The sequence below is a fragment of the Strigops habroptila genome, chromosome 2 (assembly GCF_004027225.2).
Source record: "Strigops habroptila isolate Jane chromosome 2, bStrHab1.2.pri, whole genome shotgun sequence".
NCBI lineage: Eukaryota > Metazoa > Chordata > Aves > Psittaciformes > Psittacidae > Strigops > Strigops habroptila.
The window spans coordinates 22,236,364-22,256,287 of NC_044278.2; the positions used below are offsets into that span (position 1 = coordinate 22,236,364).

The following is a 19,924-nucleotide window of genomic DNA, read 5'->3' on the forward strand; positions in this document are numbered from 1 at the left end:
TTTTTCACTTCCCATGTGAAGTGTTTGAGCTTTTTCTGTGTCATTTTTATATCGAAAATTAAGCTTGATATTTAGTGTACGAAAAAGCTTTCTAACACTTTCTGAGTAAATAACTGAGTGTAATGTGAGGAAGAAGAAAAAGGCTCTTAGCTTCTCAACTGGTTTTGAGAAGAAAGGGATCTCATATAATTCTGACTGTGTTTCTTCAAAGATGCTTTGTGTTCCTTTCAAACGGTAATAGATTCTGTAAAAACGATCTCATCTAGAAATAGTTTAGAAATTTAAGTATTTTCTTTTAATTGAGGCAGGGCAGATTTAGGCAAGCTTTACACATGCAAGCCTACTAGGGGTCCTTAGCACTTACTGTGAGTATTCAGCACTAAGTAAAAAGTGTGTGTGTGTGTAAAAAGAAAAAAAAAAGTGTATTTCATGTTTATGGATGAAATTCTATATACCCTTTTTTAAATGCAGAGATGGCATCAAGACTATAGAAATTTCAGGGAAACAACCATGTTTCTCATGGTAGGATTGGAGTTTTTCCAAAAAAAGAGGTAAGTGGCAGTATAGAACTCAAATGTAATAGAGTGATTTGAAGGCAAAATGTAATACTGATAAGTAAAGCTATTTTTTAAATTAAGAATTGTTTAATACGTTCTTCATTTTAGTTAAGCATTTATTCAGTCCATTATTGTCTTCAGTCTTGCATCTTCCTCAAAGTTTCTTACAACTTCCTATTCTTAATCTCTATTTCCAATCTCCTATCAAGCCATGGACTCTTTTTAGAGCACCCTCCACATGCACCCATATTCCTCCTTCTCTCCTGCTCTTAAGTGCTCTGGTTACCCCTCAGCCATAAAAATCTTTCCTCTCTGGCACCACATATGCACATACATTTATCTGTTTTCATCAGCGATCACAATTAGACAAGTTAGACAAGACCCCCCTTTTTTTTATTGGGTCTTCCCACAGAAACAAAATTTTTCCTTCTGCATTTATCTGAGCCAAAATTCCACCTGTGAAGGGCTTTGAAGGTCAGGAAGAAAGAACACATAGGAGGAAAACTATCATGCATAACTGTCAAAGTTGTAGCTGATTCTTCTTAGCTCCATGAGGCAACGGTGATTCATTCCCTGCTCTTTTTGAACCAAGACAGGAATTATGGCTATGTAAAATTGGTGACCTTTATGTACTTAATGTACTAAAGCTAAAATTTATTCTCTGATCTACAAATGCAAAGAGGATGGTGATTACAGTATAAATGCCTTAAAATATTCTGCAGAAGAGTCTTTAAAACAGAATTGTTCAAAAGTGCCTCTTTATCCCATGCCCAGCCTAAGAAATGAAATGATGAGCTGCAGAATATCCAGTGGCTGACATCTGTGGTGTGAAAATTGAGCTATCGCATGATACAGATACTTGATGGTGAAAACAATTCCATAGTCAATTTTTAGCTGATTTCTCATGTATAACACCATAGGTAGGGAAATTATAGCAGGAATAAAATTTAATTTTTTGTCTATATGTTGTGTAGTAAATTGCTGCATATTTCTCTTTCCTGTCCTTCCCAAAAAGAAAGGCCCCAAACAAAATGGGAAAATCAATTGGAAAAGACACTGCCTTGTCTTTGTGACAAGCTGAGTCTTTGTATAGTGGCTAACACAATGAACCCATAGTTTTGGTTTGTCTTCTGGTTGCTAGTATGTAATTATTAGAACATTCATGAATAATCTTAATTGCAATATACTATTTTGTCAGTCTTAAACAGAATATTATGTACAAAGTCAGAAGATTGCCTGGCTTATTTGAAAAATAAATACTCTGATGTTGCCTGATCCCTTAGAGGTAGAAAATGTTATAGGCATTGGTGTGGTATATAGGAAAACCTCCTTGTTAACCCCAGACTTCATGCACACTCAAAGCATGCAGGCAGGAACAGTAAGACCTTCAAGTTGCTTGGCATTAGGACTCCAGGGTGGCACCTTCAGCTGTAGAATATCAGTGTTTTCAGTAATCTGTTTCTTATCATAATATATTCTGATTATGCCAGTGGGAGAGAGGGAAGCACAGGTTTCTGCTCTGTGCTGAACAGCATTTTTGGTATAGTTTTACATTATTTACATTAATTTGCAGAATTATGGTGAGGCATTTGTTACCAAATATCTTTATGACTTACAAAACAAGCCCATAATGACCAGTCTTAAGACTCTTGATATTTGTCAGAAAGAAAAGTTATGATATTATCAGACTCATCTAACATCCAAAGTGTAGCATTTGTTCCCTTTGGTAAGAAATGCAATTTCATAAATGCTTCAAGAGCTATTTAATAGAAAGACAATAAGACTAGAGTTATGAATTACTAGAGCATGCTTACATGATGGGAGAGGATGTGGGTATCCACTAACCTGCTCTAAAGACATCTATTGCAATTATGAACCCATGTTTCAGCTACAGGTTCCCAAAGGACTGAGATATTTACTGAGGTTCACATCTTGCACACTCTAGAGGGCAGTGCTACCATCCTTATTCTGAAAATGAGACTAAATTGATGAACTCTCTAATACTCTTACTTACACTGAAATAATAAAAATGTAATTTTAAAAGTATTTATAAAAACACAGATTTTCATAATTAAAACACAGTCTTCATTAGCAGGACTGTTTCGATGGTTTGCTTCAGAAACCCATGTCCTTCAGTTGTCCAGTTTCTCTTAGATACAATAACACTAATTGATACCTAGCAGCACTCAACCTGTCGATAAATCTACCTTTATCCAGGTGGACTCTGATTTCCTTAAATAATTGTACTGTGCTGAACAAACACAAAATGAACATTAGTTTGGTGTATCTTTTTCTTGCCTACTTTCAATATTCATTCATGATCCCTTATAGTGATTGACAAGGCCTTCTTTTCGCTGCAGGTGGTGAATTAAAGGGTCTTTCAGGCATATCTTCCACACTTCTACTCTAGTGTGGAACCCACAGTGGGTGAGATAAATGCAGCCAGCTAACAATCCTCAGCAGGAGTTTTACCTGCAGCTCACTCTTGTGGTAGTAACTGAAAAGTGAACAAACCGTAGACTTTAGGAGTTGCCTTTTAAGTTTCTTGGAAGGCCAATACAGTGTTTCAGTTTTGACTGAAATGCTGTCCTGGATTCGGCCTTTTTCAAAGTAGTCTAAAATTTAGTCATCCTGTGCTTTCTGCATCTTTTCCAAGCCTAGATCCAGTGAGCCCCCTAATTCTGTGAGCAGCTTTAGTGATTTTGGCTTAGGCTTCATAGGCTGGAGCTTATATGCACTTAAGGTTTGAAAAGGCAGAATCTGTTTGCTAATTTATACTCTAGTAGTAGTCCTCAGACTCTAAAGACATATAAGAACTTCGAGCTTGGATGTACAGTAATGATGATTTAAGGTAGTTTACATTGTTGTTAGATAGCACTGTGGCTGTTTCAGAGAAAGGTCACACAACTGGGGGAAGGAGGAGGAAGAGAGGGACTGTGAATAAGGCCACACCAGCAGCAAGTTTTTAATTCGGATCAACCAAGTTGTTAACATTGCAATTTCAACCTGCAGTTTCACAAATAACTGAACTAAGAATGAAAAGTGAGAGAAGGTCCTGCTCCTCTGACTTTGTAACCAGCAATTCCAGTTTCTTGCAATTATCTTCTTCCCTTTCCTCCTAAATTAAGTTTTCTACTGTCTAGTCAGTTGTGTTGGTCATCAGTGGTGTGAAGAGTCTTCATGGTAGGAGAAATGGTCTTGAGAGGGCAATAGAAATACTTCTTTTAATGAAAGAATAGCTTTGTATTTTGAGGACAAAATGTTGGAATGCAGTGACTGTACTTACAATATATTGATAAATATTTAGGACTGCAAGGGACTATGAGCAGATCTCATGGTGGAAGAAACAATATCACAGTAGATTCTGAAATTGTGGTGCTGGGGTTCATTTTGTTCTTCTAAACAGGGGTGTTGAAAGGTAAAAACTTTAAGGAGCCATTGCTATTTCAAGTAGCCTTCTCCTTTCTCTTTATGTTGTCTCATTGGGAGGCATTGTTGTAAGTCTTGAGTTTACTTTGGAAAATTCTGACGTATTTTTCAGGTATGCTGTGTGCGCTTACACGTGATTTTTAGCCATTTTTAGTAGTTTGATGGTTTGGTTTTGGTAGTTTAAACTTGATCTCTTATTCTCACCTGGAGTGAGTGCACAGTGTACTGTTCCTTTAACCACTCCCTTAGGAAATTTATCTTCCTTGATATGAAGTTTGAATAAAAATGAGATTTATAACTGCTTGTTTTTAGGGTAGCTGCCTGAACTGCTTTCAGTGGCTGTCATAACTGGGTTTCTGTAAGTCAGAGAATTAACAGTTTAAGGTGTTTTCTGGAAGTGGTATAAAGCAGTGAGGGGAGATTGTGAATTTATTGTGTAAAGGGATCTCTGATTATTAACTGTTAGGTTCCTTGGTCCTCTGTTACTCATCCATTACCAATTAGGCTTGTATTTGTCTTCTGCATTTAGACTAAAGACAGAAAAATTAACAGTTTAGCAGCACTTCTGATTTTGAAATGTTGTGGATTCTTCCATCACTTTAGACTTAAATAGTTTGGAAGAACTTCCAGTTAGTGAGGCTAAAAATCCCCAGTTTTAGAAATAAGGTGACAGCTTTCAATTGTATTTGCTAAGGTGTAGAATGCTATCAAGATATATATGGCAACAGAAGATCAAACCTAATGTGACATAAATGCACGCAGGAAAAAATAAGTTTTCATGTATACTCAAGGCTAATCCCAAGCTATTTTTTAAGTGAGTGAAATGATATCCAGTGGTTTCAGAGAGCTTTGGATCAGACTTCATGTGCAAGTGATCTAACCTGCTAATAAAATAAATTGTTTTAATGCACGTAAAAGATGAAATTGCATGGTAGAAAAAACATTATGAAGAGATTGTTGGGGAGGGGTGGACTTAGTCAAACAAGCAAATGGAGTTACCTGTCCTTTAAAGAGTGTAGTAGTTAACCTTGAAACAGGTGGTACCTGGATGTTGCATCTAATGTTTTTATTTCTTTACTTCAGCTACATGGAAGCCTTGCTCTACCTTATCTATGCTTACCAGAATAACAAAGAACTCTTGTCCAAAGGCCCATACAGAGGGCATGATGAAGAGCTGATATCTCACTACAGACGAGAATGTTTGCTAGTAAGTGAAGGGTGAAGTATGTTTCAGAGTTGAATGTGTTACATAGCTTTAACAAAATTAAGTAGTAGAAAAGTGTTGCCATTGTGTAAAATAAAAACTAAAACCAACCAAAAACTCCCTTTGATTTACAAGTTAAACTTGTATAAGGAAAAAAAAAGTAGAAGTAATAAGGAAATTATTGCCATTTTGGGGGGAATAATCAGTTGTTCTTTATGACTGTAAATAGTATGCTCACTGCCATCATGTTTGGGTTAGGTAGGAACAACAGTTCACAGTGTTGGTGAGCAGACTACCCTGTTGCCACAGTTTGATGGGGAAATGAGTACTGGGAAAGGCATCAGCAGGAAACAAGGTTGTTGGTTTTGCTTGATTACATCACTTTTAGCAAAAGCAAGAAAACAAAAGCAGGTGATAGGATCTTGGTCTTCAGCTGCAGAGGTTGAGTTGGCAGGTATCAAATGGAGTGGTTTGAGGAGTAGCACAAGATCAAGCAGATTAATAGAGTATATGCATCATCGCTGTAAATGTTAAAGTGCAACTGTGGTTAATACAAATTACCAGGTAGCTTTGTAGAAAGACTGTGCTTTAAACAAACAGAAAGTGATGCATGGTAGAACATGAAATGCTGTATACTTAAAGGCTTTCCTTTTTTGTGGTGGCTTATGAAGAAACTAAATGAACATGCTGCAGCACTGTTTGAATCAGGAGATGATCAGGAAGTAAATAATGGCCTGATCATTATGAATGAGCTTATTGTCCCATGTTTGCCATTGCTACTGGTGGATGAAATGGAAGAAAAAGATATCGTTGCTGTGGAAGATATGAGAAACCGTTGGTGTTCCTATCTTGGACAAGAAATGGAACGTAAGTAATTTATTCATTCAGGTAAAGGCCCTTTTTTATAAATGTAATGTTTTCAGTGTTTTGAATTGAACCTGTGTCTTCTGTGCCTTGGTAATGTATTTTGAGGTACCCTGACTTTTGAGTAATCCCAGTTTTTCTGTATATTGCACTGGGTTATTAGGCCTTAAAGGAAACATGCTTTTTGAATGGAAGAACATTTGTGGTGTTAGACCTTCTTAAGGGGCATTTATATTAACATCTTCCTAGGAATGGAATGTCCTAGTTATCACTGGCAGACCCAAAGGAAGTGGATTATTCCAAGTGAAAGTCCTCTTCCTCCCACTCACCATTAAAGAAATAAAAATCGGTCAGAAAAGGAGAATTCCACATCCAGCAGACATAAGTGCTTATGCTCGGTTTTCTCATTTTATTTGCAGCCAACTTGCAAGAAAAGCTGACAGATTTCCTGCCAAAACTGCTAGATTGTTCTACAGAGATTAAAGGTTTCAATGACCCGCCAAAGTTACCCTCCTACTCCACGCACGAACTGTGTGAAAGATACGCCCGAATCATGTTGTCACTCAGTCGAACTCCAGCCGATGGAAGATAAATTCTGCAACCTTCCTAAGCACATTGTATAAACTTTTTTAGTTCTTAAACCTTGCCTTCCTGTCACAGGGTTTGCTTGTTGCTGCTATAGTTTTTAACTTTTTTATTTTAATAACTGCAAAGGAGAAATGACTGTACAAACTTTAGCCAGACTGCAAACAGTTAAAGCTGAGAATCGCATGGCGCTCAGTTGTTTCAACCAGAATTGATGCAACATGCAAGTCTGATCATTATGGCAAAACTGCTTTTTTTTGCCACTTATCTGTTACAGTATTACTTTGCTTTTATCTTAAGATCCTTTACTTTATCAACAGCTGTCTGGATCATTTTGTGACTGCAACTACTTTAAGTGTCCAGTGCTGTGTAAATACATGGTACTTGGTAGCTTGTAAATGAAATGAAAGAATAAAGTTTTATTTATGGCTACGTCTGTGTTTGCAAGCAGGTACCTTGTATATTAGTGTAAAATACGGGTATTTTTAGAAGAGAGAGAGTATATTGATGGGTTACTCAATTTTATAGAAAGGTCCTTCAGGATTTATGGCCAGTTTAGTTACAGGTAGTCAGAGATTACTGTCTGTGAATATACTGAAAAACTGTCACAGTATTATACACTATGGGGTTTTTTTTGTATATTATTTACTGATCTGTATGATACTGCACCTGAACACGTGTGTGTGTATGGCCATGCCAAATCCTTTCTGATAGTAGGGACTGGCTTCTGAAGCTAAACAATAATGCACCTTCCTTCTATTAGAAAAAAATTAGAAAAATAATTAAAAATATTTTCAGTGGAAATATATTACACTCTTTGAGCAAAATTTCTAGACATTGATTTAAGTAGAGGAAATAAAGATTTTTAAAAAGTGGAATTTGTGAAGCTTAAGAATTAATCAATTTTTCAATTGGTATTTTAGTCATGTAAGTGACCAGAAATAAAACCTTACATTAATTCCTTACTTGAAATGGGTTGCTACTGTTGCAACAAAATATCTCAGAAATCTTTTATTTGTCCTAATTAAGTTTCTGTTGGAATTGGAAGAAAAGATCCATAGGGCTTGTTTGGTAGAACTGAAGTACCGTCTGGTTTTAATGAAGAAACTTTATTATTTTGTGGAAAAAGAAATTTAATGCATTCTTGGGTAATCCTGTTACCTGACACTATTTTGATTCCTACTCTTTATAGAGAACATTTTGTGTTAGAACAGTAAAATATGTGAATATTTGTTTGTATGTTTTTATTGGAGCGGCACTCGACTTTTCATTACAGGCTTTCAAGTGGCGTTTATTTGACTTATCTACTAATAAAAGAACACAGAGGGAAGGAGTGCTTAAGTTCAGACCACCTAGAAATACAGTGAGCAGAAATGTAGGCATTTCTTACGCGAGAAGAGGCAGAGCTCAATCTTAGTACGTATCGGTCTTCAAAGTTGTTCACTCTTGAGAGATACTGGATCGCAATATACAGTGAATAGTGTGGCCTTCAATTCTAAACCTTTTTAGGAACGTTTTCCTCTCGTGTTTTCAATATTGGAGTGCTTCATACTTTGTCAGAGTATCCATTTATTTTATCAAAATTTTGTTTAAAAAAGAATATTGAACTTCACAAGTGCAATACTACTCAGGAGCCTTTTTTAGATCTGAAACTATTGATGTGTGAAATACCACTTTTCAAGGAAAAAGATGCATATTATGAAATGAGTGAAGATACATTTTAAAATATTTCACATTTTGTATCTGTTGCACTTTGATTTGAAACTCAAGAATATGCCTGCTTAGCACTGTGTATTTTTAAACAAGGCTTTGAACAGATTAGACTTGTCATTTGCCTTTTTCAGTAAAGGTAAAAACAATTAAAAGTGAAAGAGCAATTTTATTTCTTTATTACTAACAGGTTTTGAATTCACATGTTTGTGAGAATTTTTAAGGAAAGCTCCCTTCTAACCCTGCAGGAGCCAGTTACCCTCATCTGTGTAAGCTTCCATGACAAACCCAGGGGAGAAGGCACTCTTTCTAAGGTAAAAAGAGGAAGAAAGTATCTCATTTGAGAAGAATATCTAAGATATTCAAATTAAAAGGAAGCAAGCAAGGATGAGATTATTTCTTCTTTTTGTTCCGGGTTTTTTCATTTTTTTTGAAGTGTGACAATAATCCATCATAGTTCATATTACTGAAGATAAATACTTATTTGCAGTGACTTGAATTTTTGAGTTGAAAGGTCTGTCTAGTAGAGCAGAAATAAATATGTATTTTACTATTTTATTGTCTTTTAAGTATCTTGTATGAATTCAAATCCTCACTAAATTCTTAAGGTACTGTTTTGTTTTAAAAACCTTGCTTTTTTCACTGCAGTAAAATAGCTGATAGCTTGGATTCACGATGCCTAGCGCAAAACCTACACAAGTAACTGTGTAAGGTAGTAAAGCATACAGTCCATTTGGCTTAATAATCTGACTGAATCACATAGATATTTCTCTTTGGTGTGGGAATTACAAGATTTTTATCAATCAGGCTGCTTTTTCAGTTTACAGAATGCAAAAAGGGGATTTAACCCAAATTCATTTACCACATCACCTGCAACATCAAGTAAATGCAAGGGTTGGTTGGTTTGTTTCTTCCAAGTGTTTCTTCATACTGTGGGGGGATCCTGAAGGCACTGCGGTCTTACAGTTATGCGTACCCCTTCCACCCCCATGTGTCTTCTTTTTAGCTGACCCGTAATACTGCTGCACTTTAACTGATACTTTGGTAATATTAAATACCCTGTTGTTTGCTGCCTAGAGAGGCTGTGGAGTGTCCTTCTCTGAAGATATTCAAAACCTGCCTGGACGTGATCCTGCGCGACCTGCTCTACGAGCACCTGCTTTAGCGGGGGGTGGTGGTGGTGTTCTAGATGAGCTCCAGAGGTCCCTTCCAACCCCAACCATTCTGTGATTCTAGTTAAAGCTGCCGTAGCAGGTCTGTTAGTTCCAGCCTAGCAGAAGACCATGAGCAGCAGCAGAATTAATAAGCACAAATGAAGTGAATTGATGGAGTTAATTTGTACTACTTCGATGTGGTGATACTTGAAATCACACCAGACGAAAGGAGGTAGTCTAGACCGGTGTCACTGAGTCACCATTGCTTTGTGGACAATCTGTACTTTAACTGCAGTGAATGGCTGATGCAGGGAACAGATTTGCTCTAGAAAACGTAAGTATGAGCGTAGTCAAAAGCATGTGCTTTGCGTTCAAGCATGAAAAAACCCCCAACAAAATCTGATAATGTCTGTATTCAATATCTTTCAGATTATTTTTAGGCTACTCCAGTAGCTGTGAAGACTGCAGCTCCAAAAAGGTACCAAACATAAACAGTAGCATACAAGAAGCAGTCTGATACTGCCCAAAATACATAAAGCTCCTAAAAGCTAAAAAAGAATGGTGGTTGTTTATATTCTTCATTTTGTGCTGTTTCTCAAAGTCCAATGAGTCCAAATGTCTGTGGGAGGTCTTACATAAACACAAGTTAAGAATGTTGATGACAAAATGCACCACTAAATATATAATGGCACCTCATCTGTGTAGCATTTTCCAACATAAATACATAAGATTTTTTTTTTTTTTTTTTTAATCTGGATTTGTGTCTAGAAAGATGCAAGACAAATGGTGAGAAAGTAATGGAAAGGTTGCATCTTCTAGTTAGCTGCTTCTGGAGAGAATATTGATACAGATATAATAAAAAATCTCTTATCCAAAGAGGCCTTTTAGCACAGGTAGGTAGAATTCAAAAGGGGAATGATTCTTTCAAGCGAAACAGAATTATTTTTCAAATTATTGATATCCAGTTTGTCTTTACATATTGTGTCCTTGAAGATCTTTTGAAATCCTGGGCTTTGATAAGCTATTAACTGAAAGCACTCTTAATTCTTAAGAAGCATCTTTCTTTGTAGGTAATGCTATTGGTATTTCCCTAGTTGGGTTTCCATCAGCAGGACGCTTCTGCTTGGTTCAGGTTTTCTATTTCAGTTTTGATCCTTATGGGAGCAAAGCCACAGAACTTTTGGAGACACCTCAATTTCTTGTAGCTCCAGCCATCGCGACTGCATACACATGTGCTCCAACTTCATTGACTTGGCTACAAAATTTTCTTTATAATGAATTTCAGCTCTTCGCTGTAAATAGCAGAAAGAGATCCATGCTTCTCACAAACAGCTTCTTGAGGCAGCACTTTGAAAGAACAGCTTGAGTTTTTTTATTTTCTGGTGGTTAGGATCAACCCAAATCCCTTCTCAGGTGGAAAATGTATAGTGAGAAAGGCTTATTTTCAGAATGTGTTCACTGCATGGATTTGTCATGAGTGTTAAGGATATGGTAATCCTTCATCTCTCCTTTGATATCTTAACTGAAGGAGCTCTCCAATAAAGGTTTGGGTTCCATGGTTTGTTCTTTCACTCTTTTTATTTCTCATTTCCCTCTTGCCCTGTTATTCCCCATTGAAGTCACTTAAGTATCCACTTTCTAGGCTTAATACTTTGTTTAGTTTTTGCTTCACCATCAGCTGGTCCAACCTGGTAGCAAAGGCACGGTGGTGATACAGAACCAGGATTATTCTGCTTCCGTCTGATTAGTGTGGGCTTCAATTTTCACCTCTGCAGGCTCCTGACTGCTTTTCTTGGCACTGCTCTGGTGTGTATGCCTGGGCAGGATCTATGGGTCACATAACACCGTCCATACACGTGCTGTCTGGCAATTCAGCATTGAGAGCCTGAAAATAGGAAAGTTACGGCTAGTTCAAGCTGCAGAGTTTTTCTGTTCAGTCTCTTGGCACATCAAAAAAGAAAGAAATAATTTATTGGAGACTAACTTAACAGAGCGCTCTCCGAACCAGGCACTTTTGAAGCATGGGGGGTGTCTTATGCACTGTATCTTGGCACTATCTATCCAAGTTTATGAAGGCTGTAGAGGCTGTTCTTGATGTTGAAAAATCTTCAGTTTACCCTGATCCTCATGCTTTGTCTTGCATATTAAAATTGCAGTCAAACGTAAATTTTGGCAAAAAGCACTATGTCTTGCTGTGCTGGTTGAAGTTGGTATCTGAGCAGTCTATACCCATATCTGTGTTGTGTGCCTAGGTATTTCCTGTCACTTTGCAGGACTGTATCTTCTTCATTGTCTGTGTGAAAGTTCTCTGACCCCATTTGTTTTTCATGGACACACAGGCAACAAGGAGAGAGCAATAATTCTTGTAGAAATAAACATAGTAAACTTTTACATGGATTGGGGGGGGGAACCAAACATTTTCTCATGTTACACAAAAACAGTCAGTGTTAAGTAGTGCAATTTGAAGAAAACTTCATGCCTTCTTAGGGAAGAGGTGGTAGTGTTAAGTTTTTAAGAGAAACCTTGATCTATGGAACTGAAAATCTTGTAACTTTTAATAGCTCAAGGTAATACATTCCTGTAATCTTATGAAGGTCTTTTGTCTGGAAAGATCAAGTTTGCCTCTCATAAAGCAAATTTAAAAAAACAAACAAAAAACAACAGCCGAAATACCCCTCCTCACAAAACCAAATAACAAAACCTGCATTCCTTGAGGGAGATAATACTGTTCTGAGAAGTCCAAGTTGAATTTGGATGCTCAAAAGACTTCTTATCTCCTTCCTTCCATGCTCACAGCATTTTAAACAAGTACATTCAGTTTTGGAATATGTACAATTTCCCTTTGAACTCCTGAAGGAAAATTCATCTCCAATGTCTTTGAAGATGAGATTAAGACCTGTCATTATATTTGGCACAGGCACTTGTTCCACTTTCAGCTGATGGCGATTTTAGTTATGTGGTTGTTGCAAGGTACTTGAACGGATGCTTTCTCACTTCAGTATCCATCTGCCATATGGATTCCTCAATATACTTTACATAAGAAGATTTATACTGGTGTATTTTAACAATTGACTCCCATTATCCTTTTTCTTGGCCCAGTTTAATTCTGCTCTTCAAATGCCTTGCACTGGGCAAGTAAAACAGTACAGATTTTGTTTGCTACCATTCGTTTCCGCTGAATACAGTGGAAAAGACATCTCTATTCTCTGGACTTCTGAAGAGATTGTGTAGTGCTTTGTGCTCTGTGAAATTGTTTAACTGAAATGCAAAGTTGATGGAGTTAATTATCTTCTGTAACGGGATAGTACCTCCAGTGGTCTGTAGTCTCTTCCCGTAGGCAACGCCGGAGCATCCTGTACCATTTGGTACAGTTAGACTTGGCACTAGACTTGCTGTGACACCAGCATCATGGTTCTCCGGAAAAATAGCAAATGTCTCGAGAGCTTGAGCAGCAGGATTGTACAGGAGATTATCAGGTTGTATGTGGGAAGCTACTTGTAGATATTAAGTCCCTGAGTTACCAATTTCAGCATTAGTAGTAGGCATCTATACCAGGGAAAGATAAATACTGGGGTTGAAAAGACATCAAGCAGACTGCAGATGAACACAGATATGCTGAAAGGGAAACCATTGCTTTCTGAAAAATCTGATGAGGCGACAGCCTAACGGTGAGGAATACAGCTAATGTACTTCAAGTTTCTTGTTCAATTTTGACCAAGCTCCTACATGCTGTATTCATTTATTTATTTAATTAATTAATTTTCCTGTTGACCTTATCAGCTGACCTACATAGAAAATCATTTAAGATGAGTGCATAATTTTGGACTTTCTTCTCTAAGTATATAAAATACCCCGTATGTATTCTTGACAATGCTTTTGTATTACAGATTTTACAGTGCCTGTGGGCTTTGTCTGGACCAGGTTTGGTTTGGTGTTATGCCTGTGATGCTTTTTCTGTTTTCTGGAAAGCCAAATGATGTAAGTGATCACTTCAGACTCTGATACGACTGTCTTGGGGAACATGGTCGGCTATGGCCTGAAGTGTATCACTGCTGCATGCTGTTAAAGGCATGAACACTTCCCTCAGCAATGGGAACAACAATGTGGGGGTTTAATCTCCAGAGGAAAATATTCTGAAATGTTTTAAATCTCTTCTGTCTATATAGGTTTACTGAAAGTATCAAAGTCTGGTGGTGAGGAACTGCAGAATGACAGTGGGAGGACCCTGCCTGCACTGGGGAGTACTTGTGGAAGGCCTGGGGATGTTCTGCCTATAGCAGCAGATTTCTAGCTGGAGGTGGGTGGGGATCTCCTTTCCTGCACCTACGAACCCTGTGTTCATAGAATCACAGAATGGTTTGGGCTGGAAAGGACCTTAAAGATTATCTAGTTCCAACCCCCTGCCATGGGCAGGGACACTTCCGCTAGACCAGGCTGCTCAAAGCCCTGTCCAGCCTGGCCTTGAACACTGCCAGAGATGGGGCATCTGCAACTTCTTTTGGCAACATGTTTCAGTGTCACCCTCATGGAAAGAATGTCTTCCTAATGTCTAATCTAAATCTACCCTCTTTTATTTTAAAGTCATTTCCTCTTGTCCTGTCACTACATGCCCATGTAAAAAATCCCTCTCCAGGTTTCTTGTAGACCCCCTTTTGGCACTGGAAGCTGCACTAAGGTCTCCTCAGAGCCTTCTCTTCTCCAGGCTGAACAAGCCCAACTCTCTCAGCCTCTCTTCACAGAAGAGGTGCTCCAGCCCTCGGATCATCTTTGTGGCCTTCTCTGCGCTCAGTCGAACAGGTCCACATCCCTCTTGTGTTGGGGGCCCCAGAGCTGAACACAGTACTGCAGGTGGGGTCTCAGGAGAGTGGAGTACAGGGGCAGAATCCCCTCCCTTGACCTGCTGGTCACACTCCCTTTGATGCAGCCCAGGATACGGCTGGCTTCCTGGGCTGTGAGCGCACACTGCAGGCTCATGGTGAGCTTTACATCAACCAACCCCCCCCAAGTCATTCTCCGCAGGGCTGCTCTCAATGCATTCTCCACCCAGCCTGTATTTGCGTATGGGATTGCCCCGACCCAGGTGCAGGACGTTGCACTTGGCCCTGTTGAACTTCATGAGGTTCCTTAACCGGAGCCTAATTCCTCGCGTCCCGGGGCAGTCTGCAGGTCACGATGCCGGGCCGCCGCTGCCGGGGGAAGGCGCAGGCCGCCTCAGCGCTGTGACCGGCAGCAGTTCCCGCCGCCGGCATTCACTTTCCCGGCGGGGGGAAGCCAAAGCCCCCCATCCCCGGTCTGGGGCCGCCGTTTGCGGAGCTAGGGCGACATCTGCCGGTCACCGTCCGTCCGTCCGTGAGGCGCGGCGGGGGCAGCCCGGAGAGCGGAACGGTGAAATCGGTGTGTTTGGACTTGCTCTGAGGAACGGATCATCACGGTGCCCGCCTGACAGCTGAGGTGACTGGGGGTCTGCAGCATGCTATTCAGTGCCCGCAAAAGAATTAAGAGGAGAATAATCTTTATTGCATTCACCTAGTTTGAAATTTTGTAGGCAGACCAAAGATTACTTTAGCTAATTAGATTCTCTAATTGGATTTAAAATGTTATTAACCTTTTAAATAGGCTGTCCAGAGTGGTATGTCAGTATGTACTGAGCTAATTTGCAGACAGCTATTGGTTCCACTTGCAAGGCTGACAAGTGGAGGGCAGGCAAGGGGTTAGGTCGCTCCTTGGTGAAGGAAGGGAAGGCAGGGAAATGTCTGGGGCCCTGCTCTGCTGTGGCTGGGGTGCAGGAGGGGAAGGTGGTGCTCTGGCAGTGCGTGCAAATGTGCAGCTTCTCAGTGTGTAACACTTGGCTGGGTACACGTCCACGTAGCTTTCTGCCCTACCTTCTGCATCACTGACCACTCACAAAACTATCTGCGGTTGCACCAGTAGGCTGAATGAAGAGAGAAGAGTTTTTTCTCTCCTTTGACACTGTCTTGCCTTTGTGTTTGCCTTTTATGTGGCACATATTATGTTTCTTCATCCCACGGACAGTAAGGAGTTCTTCCTACACAAAACCACAAGATGCGCATTACAGAGTGCCTAAAATGATTGGCCAAAATTGTGGTGGGGGCAAAAGCTACAAAGCAGCATGATGTTATTTGCTGGACATATTGGGTGGTACGTTTAGTCTTTTACAAGTGTTGGACCAGAACTGTTGATGACTTTTTCATTTTTGATGGATTTATGCGGTGCTTAATGTTTGCTCCTCTGTGACACTCAGTCCTGCATGTGTAAGGCCGAAATAGCACTATATGAAAATGTCAGAGGTAACATGAGATGTTTAGATATACTCATGATCCAAACCATAAAGATGGGTGGAATTTGGGTTTGCTGTAGTATACTGCAAGAGCTTCCCTGCAATTATTTCTCCTCACCCAATGTGCTTTTGGACTTCTGAAATTTTCTTTCTCCCTTTAACAGCCTAACAGTATAGGAAGCTGTATGGGCAAGAAAGAAGATACACGTTTGTTTACTCAAACTCACCCTTTTAAGTAGAATCCAAATTTACAGCACAAAATCTCTAATACTCAGTTTTCATATATCAATGAGAAGTCTAAAACCCCCAACTCTCAAGACCCCTTGCATTTTTCTTTCTTGTCTTAATAAATACTTTTCCACTGCTTGTAAGTTATAGCACTCTGCAAGAACTGGAGAACGGAGACCAGCACTACGCCATTTGTGGTGGCTATACTGAAGAGTTCTGTCTGATGGATGTTATTAATGCAGCAGCTGCTCTGCTGCTTTCCTTCCTGCTTTCTTGACCAAAGATGATGCTCTACCTGCTACACGGAGCTCAGCCTTACTGTCCCAGCAGTGTCACACTGTGTACTGCTGGCAGCGCGTCGTACGGCTGTCAGTCTGGTGACGATGGACTTGTGTCACTTTGCAAATGGAAAGCTCGAGGGCTGACAGCCGTCCCCAGCTGCCAGCCTGTTCTATCAAAGTCCTGGCACTGTATAGAAGGAAATATGTCGTGTTTCTGGTGCTGAGCTTTTTCTGCAGTTCCACTTCCACATGCTTTGCTGAATAGTAGCCAGTAACTTTCTTAAGTTGCTTCCTCTTTCATCATACTCATTACAAAATATTCAAAGAGAAGGTTTGCCAGAAGTCAAGGATGGAGTTAATGCATGCAGAATAACACTCAGTTCTTTTCTCACACAGATCTTTGTTCTCTTTATGTTAATTTGCTGGATTCAGCTTGGAGTGAGCAACCTGTAGCTATGATATGCCAGACTGAGATATAGAATTTCTCTTAATGGAGTACCTACAGTGTTAGGAGAAGTAAAATAAAAACAGAAATTTGAAAAAAAACCCACCTCCAAACAAATAGTACTGTACCTGCCCTCACATTATTACCAGCTGTACGTGGGCCTTCTTGTGGAATGGAAGTTCAATAAATTGTTTTGGGGGTTTTTTTGTCATTATAGACTTTGTTCTTACTATTAAGCACTTTCTAGAGTGTATTGGGAGGTTTCTGAACTGATTCACTGTCCAGCGTGTTCAAACTAACATAGTGCAGCACTCTCCTCATGTATCAAGGCTTGTAAGTCTTCTGCGTGGTTCATTCAGCAAAGTTTATGCTGTAATGGAAATGTGCAGTGGGAATATGTAGTTATAACTCATACAGTCTGAAATGACACACACTTGGAAAAATCTTAATGTGATATGTTGTAATGAGGGGTTATAAAAGTATGAAACAAAGGTTCCTGCCCTATTTCTCCTCTAAATGATTGATTATACACCGCTTGGAAATGTGCTTTCAGTTTTGGATAGCCAAGTATTGTCTGTCGTGGTTTATGAGCAGGTATCCCTGAGCAAATACAGCCCTTCAGCAACTGGACCTGACACTCGCTTGAGGCAGGGAGGAATACAAAACATGGAGATGTGTAGTCTTATTATCACTGTCTGGTTTGTGTTAAAGTATACTCTTGAAACCTCAGGTGAGAGAAAAACACTGCTGTTAGTGTACTAAAATCATGAGCAGTAAGAGTGAATACCTGTCTTGAACATCTAATTTTAAGAGACACAATGGAGAAAGATGTGTCCTCCCCAGTGTATGGAAAGGAAGCTGAGCAGAAATCAATGAAAAATAAGGTTAGGCTGTGTGCTTGTGGGTTATATTTCTGATTGGAATATTGAATCTTACTTCTAGAACCATGAGCTTCCGGAGAAACTGGTTGAATGCTTCCTCTTTCCCACTCAAGAAAGCCTAAAATATGTTAAAGACAAGTCTGGATTGTGTGCTGTCAAGCCAGTCTTCATCTGTTCCTCCTACAGATCAGACAGAACAGTTGCTGGCAATAGTCTGGGATTGGCACAAGTGTGTATGTGTGTGTGTGTGTGTATGTGTGTGTTTGTGTGTGTGTTCTGATTATTCCTCCGCAGTGGAGAAAATGGAATATAGTCTATGTTCAGAAAAAGATGGAAACCTTTAGACTCTTGTTTTAACACATTCTTGGATGGCTGTGGGTTTCCATGCAAGCAGATTTCTTTGCACGGGCTCTCTGGTTCCATCTTGAAAATTGATAATATTTTTGTTCAAAGCTACTCAGACCTCTGCAGGTATGCAACCTTAAAAATGATTTAAAGGTTTTGGTTTTATTTTTGAAAATTTAATTATTTTAAAAATCACTTTTGAAAGTAATGAAGCATATAAAAAGTACAAAAGAAATCATGAAAAATCTATAGAGATAATAGGTCAAATACAAGTATACAGGTTGTAGAATGCATATGTGGAACAAACACACTTTTCAGAACGTTAGCCTTTGGTATCTGATATATTCATGCTCCGGGTCTAATCTGCGTTTCTTCTCTTGAATAACATTGTTACTTTATCAGTAATATGAAAGAAAGTGTTATTTACAATATAGTTGAAAGCAGAATAACACCCATTTTAGAATAACTGTAATGTCAAAGTCAATTAAAATTCAGTTTTGTTATGCCAATATTAAAAGTGTTGGAGCGTGTGCACCATAGGGAATTATTCAGCTATTATCTGCTTCCGTGCTAAATGGGATTTCAACCAAGCTTTTTTTTTTTTTTTTTAATTTTGAAGATAAAAGTGGGCTTAAACTGTCATTTTCAGCTTCTAGTTTGTACCTTTTTTCCCTCTATGAAATCCTTTGTGTCCCAAGTGAACTGTAGGATTCCAAAAGTGTTTAGTGCATGGCTTTTTGCATGGCTACCATGGATCACTGTTTGCATAAACAGCAGCAGCAACTTGGATACCAATGCGAAACAGCCGCCTTGAAATGACCATTTAGTGGCAAGTGGTTCTAGGATCCAGCTTTTAGTCCTTATTTAGTTGTACTTCTCTCCTCCTGAAGGAGGGGGGGACAAAAGCAAAGCTTTGCTGTCATCACTCGTGTCAAAATTAGCTGCTTTCCAGTCCTCTGCGTCATAGTAGATCAAACCGCTGTGCAGACTCCTTTGGGAGCAGGTGGAATATGTGCACTGAGACAACTCCTCCTTCTCTGTGATCTCTGAAAAGTTTAAAAGAAAGAGAACTGTATCTAGAGTCAGTGCTACCGTGCTGATGGTGCTGCAGAAAGAAAGCAGACTGGTTCACAGGAGTTTTTGTTACAGTTGATGCTTCCTTGCAAAAATTTTTGGCACTGGGCTATGGAATTGCTAGTAGCACCCTAAGCCTTACCAGGACTCCTGTTGTGGTATTGATGTCTAAGGAAATAGAGGCTTAGCTATCTTTAGCCCTGTTAGTTTCTGGTGCTAAGTGCTTCTGGTGCTCTTTTTGAAATAATAGCAATTATACAGACAGAGAAGTTATTATTTTGCTGTACAAAACAGTGCTGAATGTAGTTCAGAGTTCTCAGAGGTAAATGCTCTTCTTGATTTTGAAGTGGAGGAAACATGCAATTTTGAATCCCAGTTTTGGAAATCCTTTTATCTCTGTAATCATGGAAGGCAGAGAGCAATGTTAGACACACACATCAAGCGTTTCTTTTCCTTTCTCTTCTTTGATCCCAATTGCTTTTTCTAATATCCTGTTCAGCATTTTGAGGACAAGTTTTAAGGGCCAGAATAATGCAAGTACAAGTTTAAAAATGTTTATAAGAGGAGCTCCCAGACATGTAACAACAGCAATATGAAGCTTTGAATATATTGCTGCTGTGTTCTCCGTAACTGGTATTCTGATACCACTTGTAGGTTGTAGAAGTAGTAGTATAATTTATTTTAAGAAAATAACATTAGAAAATAAATGCTATTGCTCTGATGTCAGAAGTGAATAAAGCACTGAGATCTTTAAACCTCATTGCTGTCAGCTCATTGTCTCTTATGAAGTTCTGCATGATCAGGTTGCCTTTTTTTTTGGCTTAGGTATTTAAGTGCTGTGAAAAGAAATGTTGTAGGAAAGCATACTA

The 19,924-nt window shown here is 39.1% G+C and overlaps 1 protein-coding gene across 4 annotated transcripts in view; it reads left to right on the plus strand.

The window, feature by feature from the left end:
• The window catches only part of USP25 (ubiquitin specific peptidase 25), a 92,563-nt gene extending 84,692 nt beyond the window's left edge, over positions 1 to 7,871 (plus strand). For 3 of the 4 annotated variants that reach the window (XM_030476686.1, XM_030476683.1, XM_030476685.1), the window contains 4 exons: positions 472 to 551; positions 5,070 to 5,193; positions 5,862 to 6,057; positions 6,474 to 7,871. In XM_030476686.1, the coding sequence (XP_030332546.1) occupies positions 472 to 551; positions 5,070 to 5,193; positions 5,862 to 6,057; positions 6,474 to 6,646 (573 nt within the window). In that variant the 3' untranslated portion in view covers positions 6,647 to 7,871. The remainder of the gene's footprint in view (positions 1 to 471; positions 552 to 5,069; positions 5,194 to 5,861; positions 6,058 to 6,473) is intronic. The other variant, XR_003990104.1, reaches the window with a different exon arrangement.
• Positions 7,872 to 19,924: the final 12,053 nt, after the last annotated feature.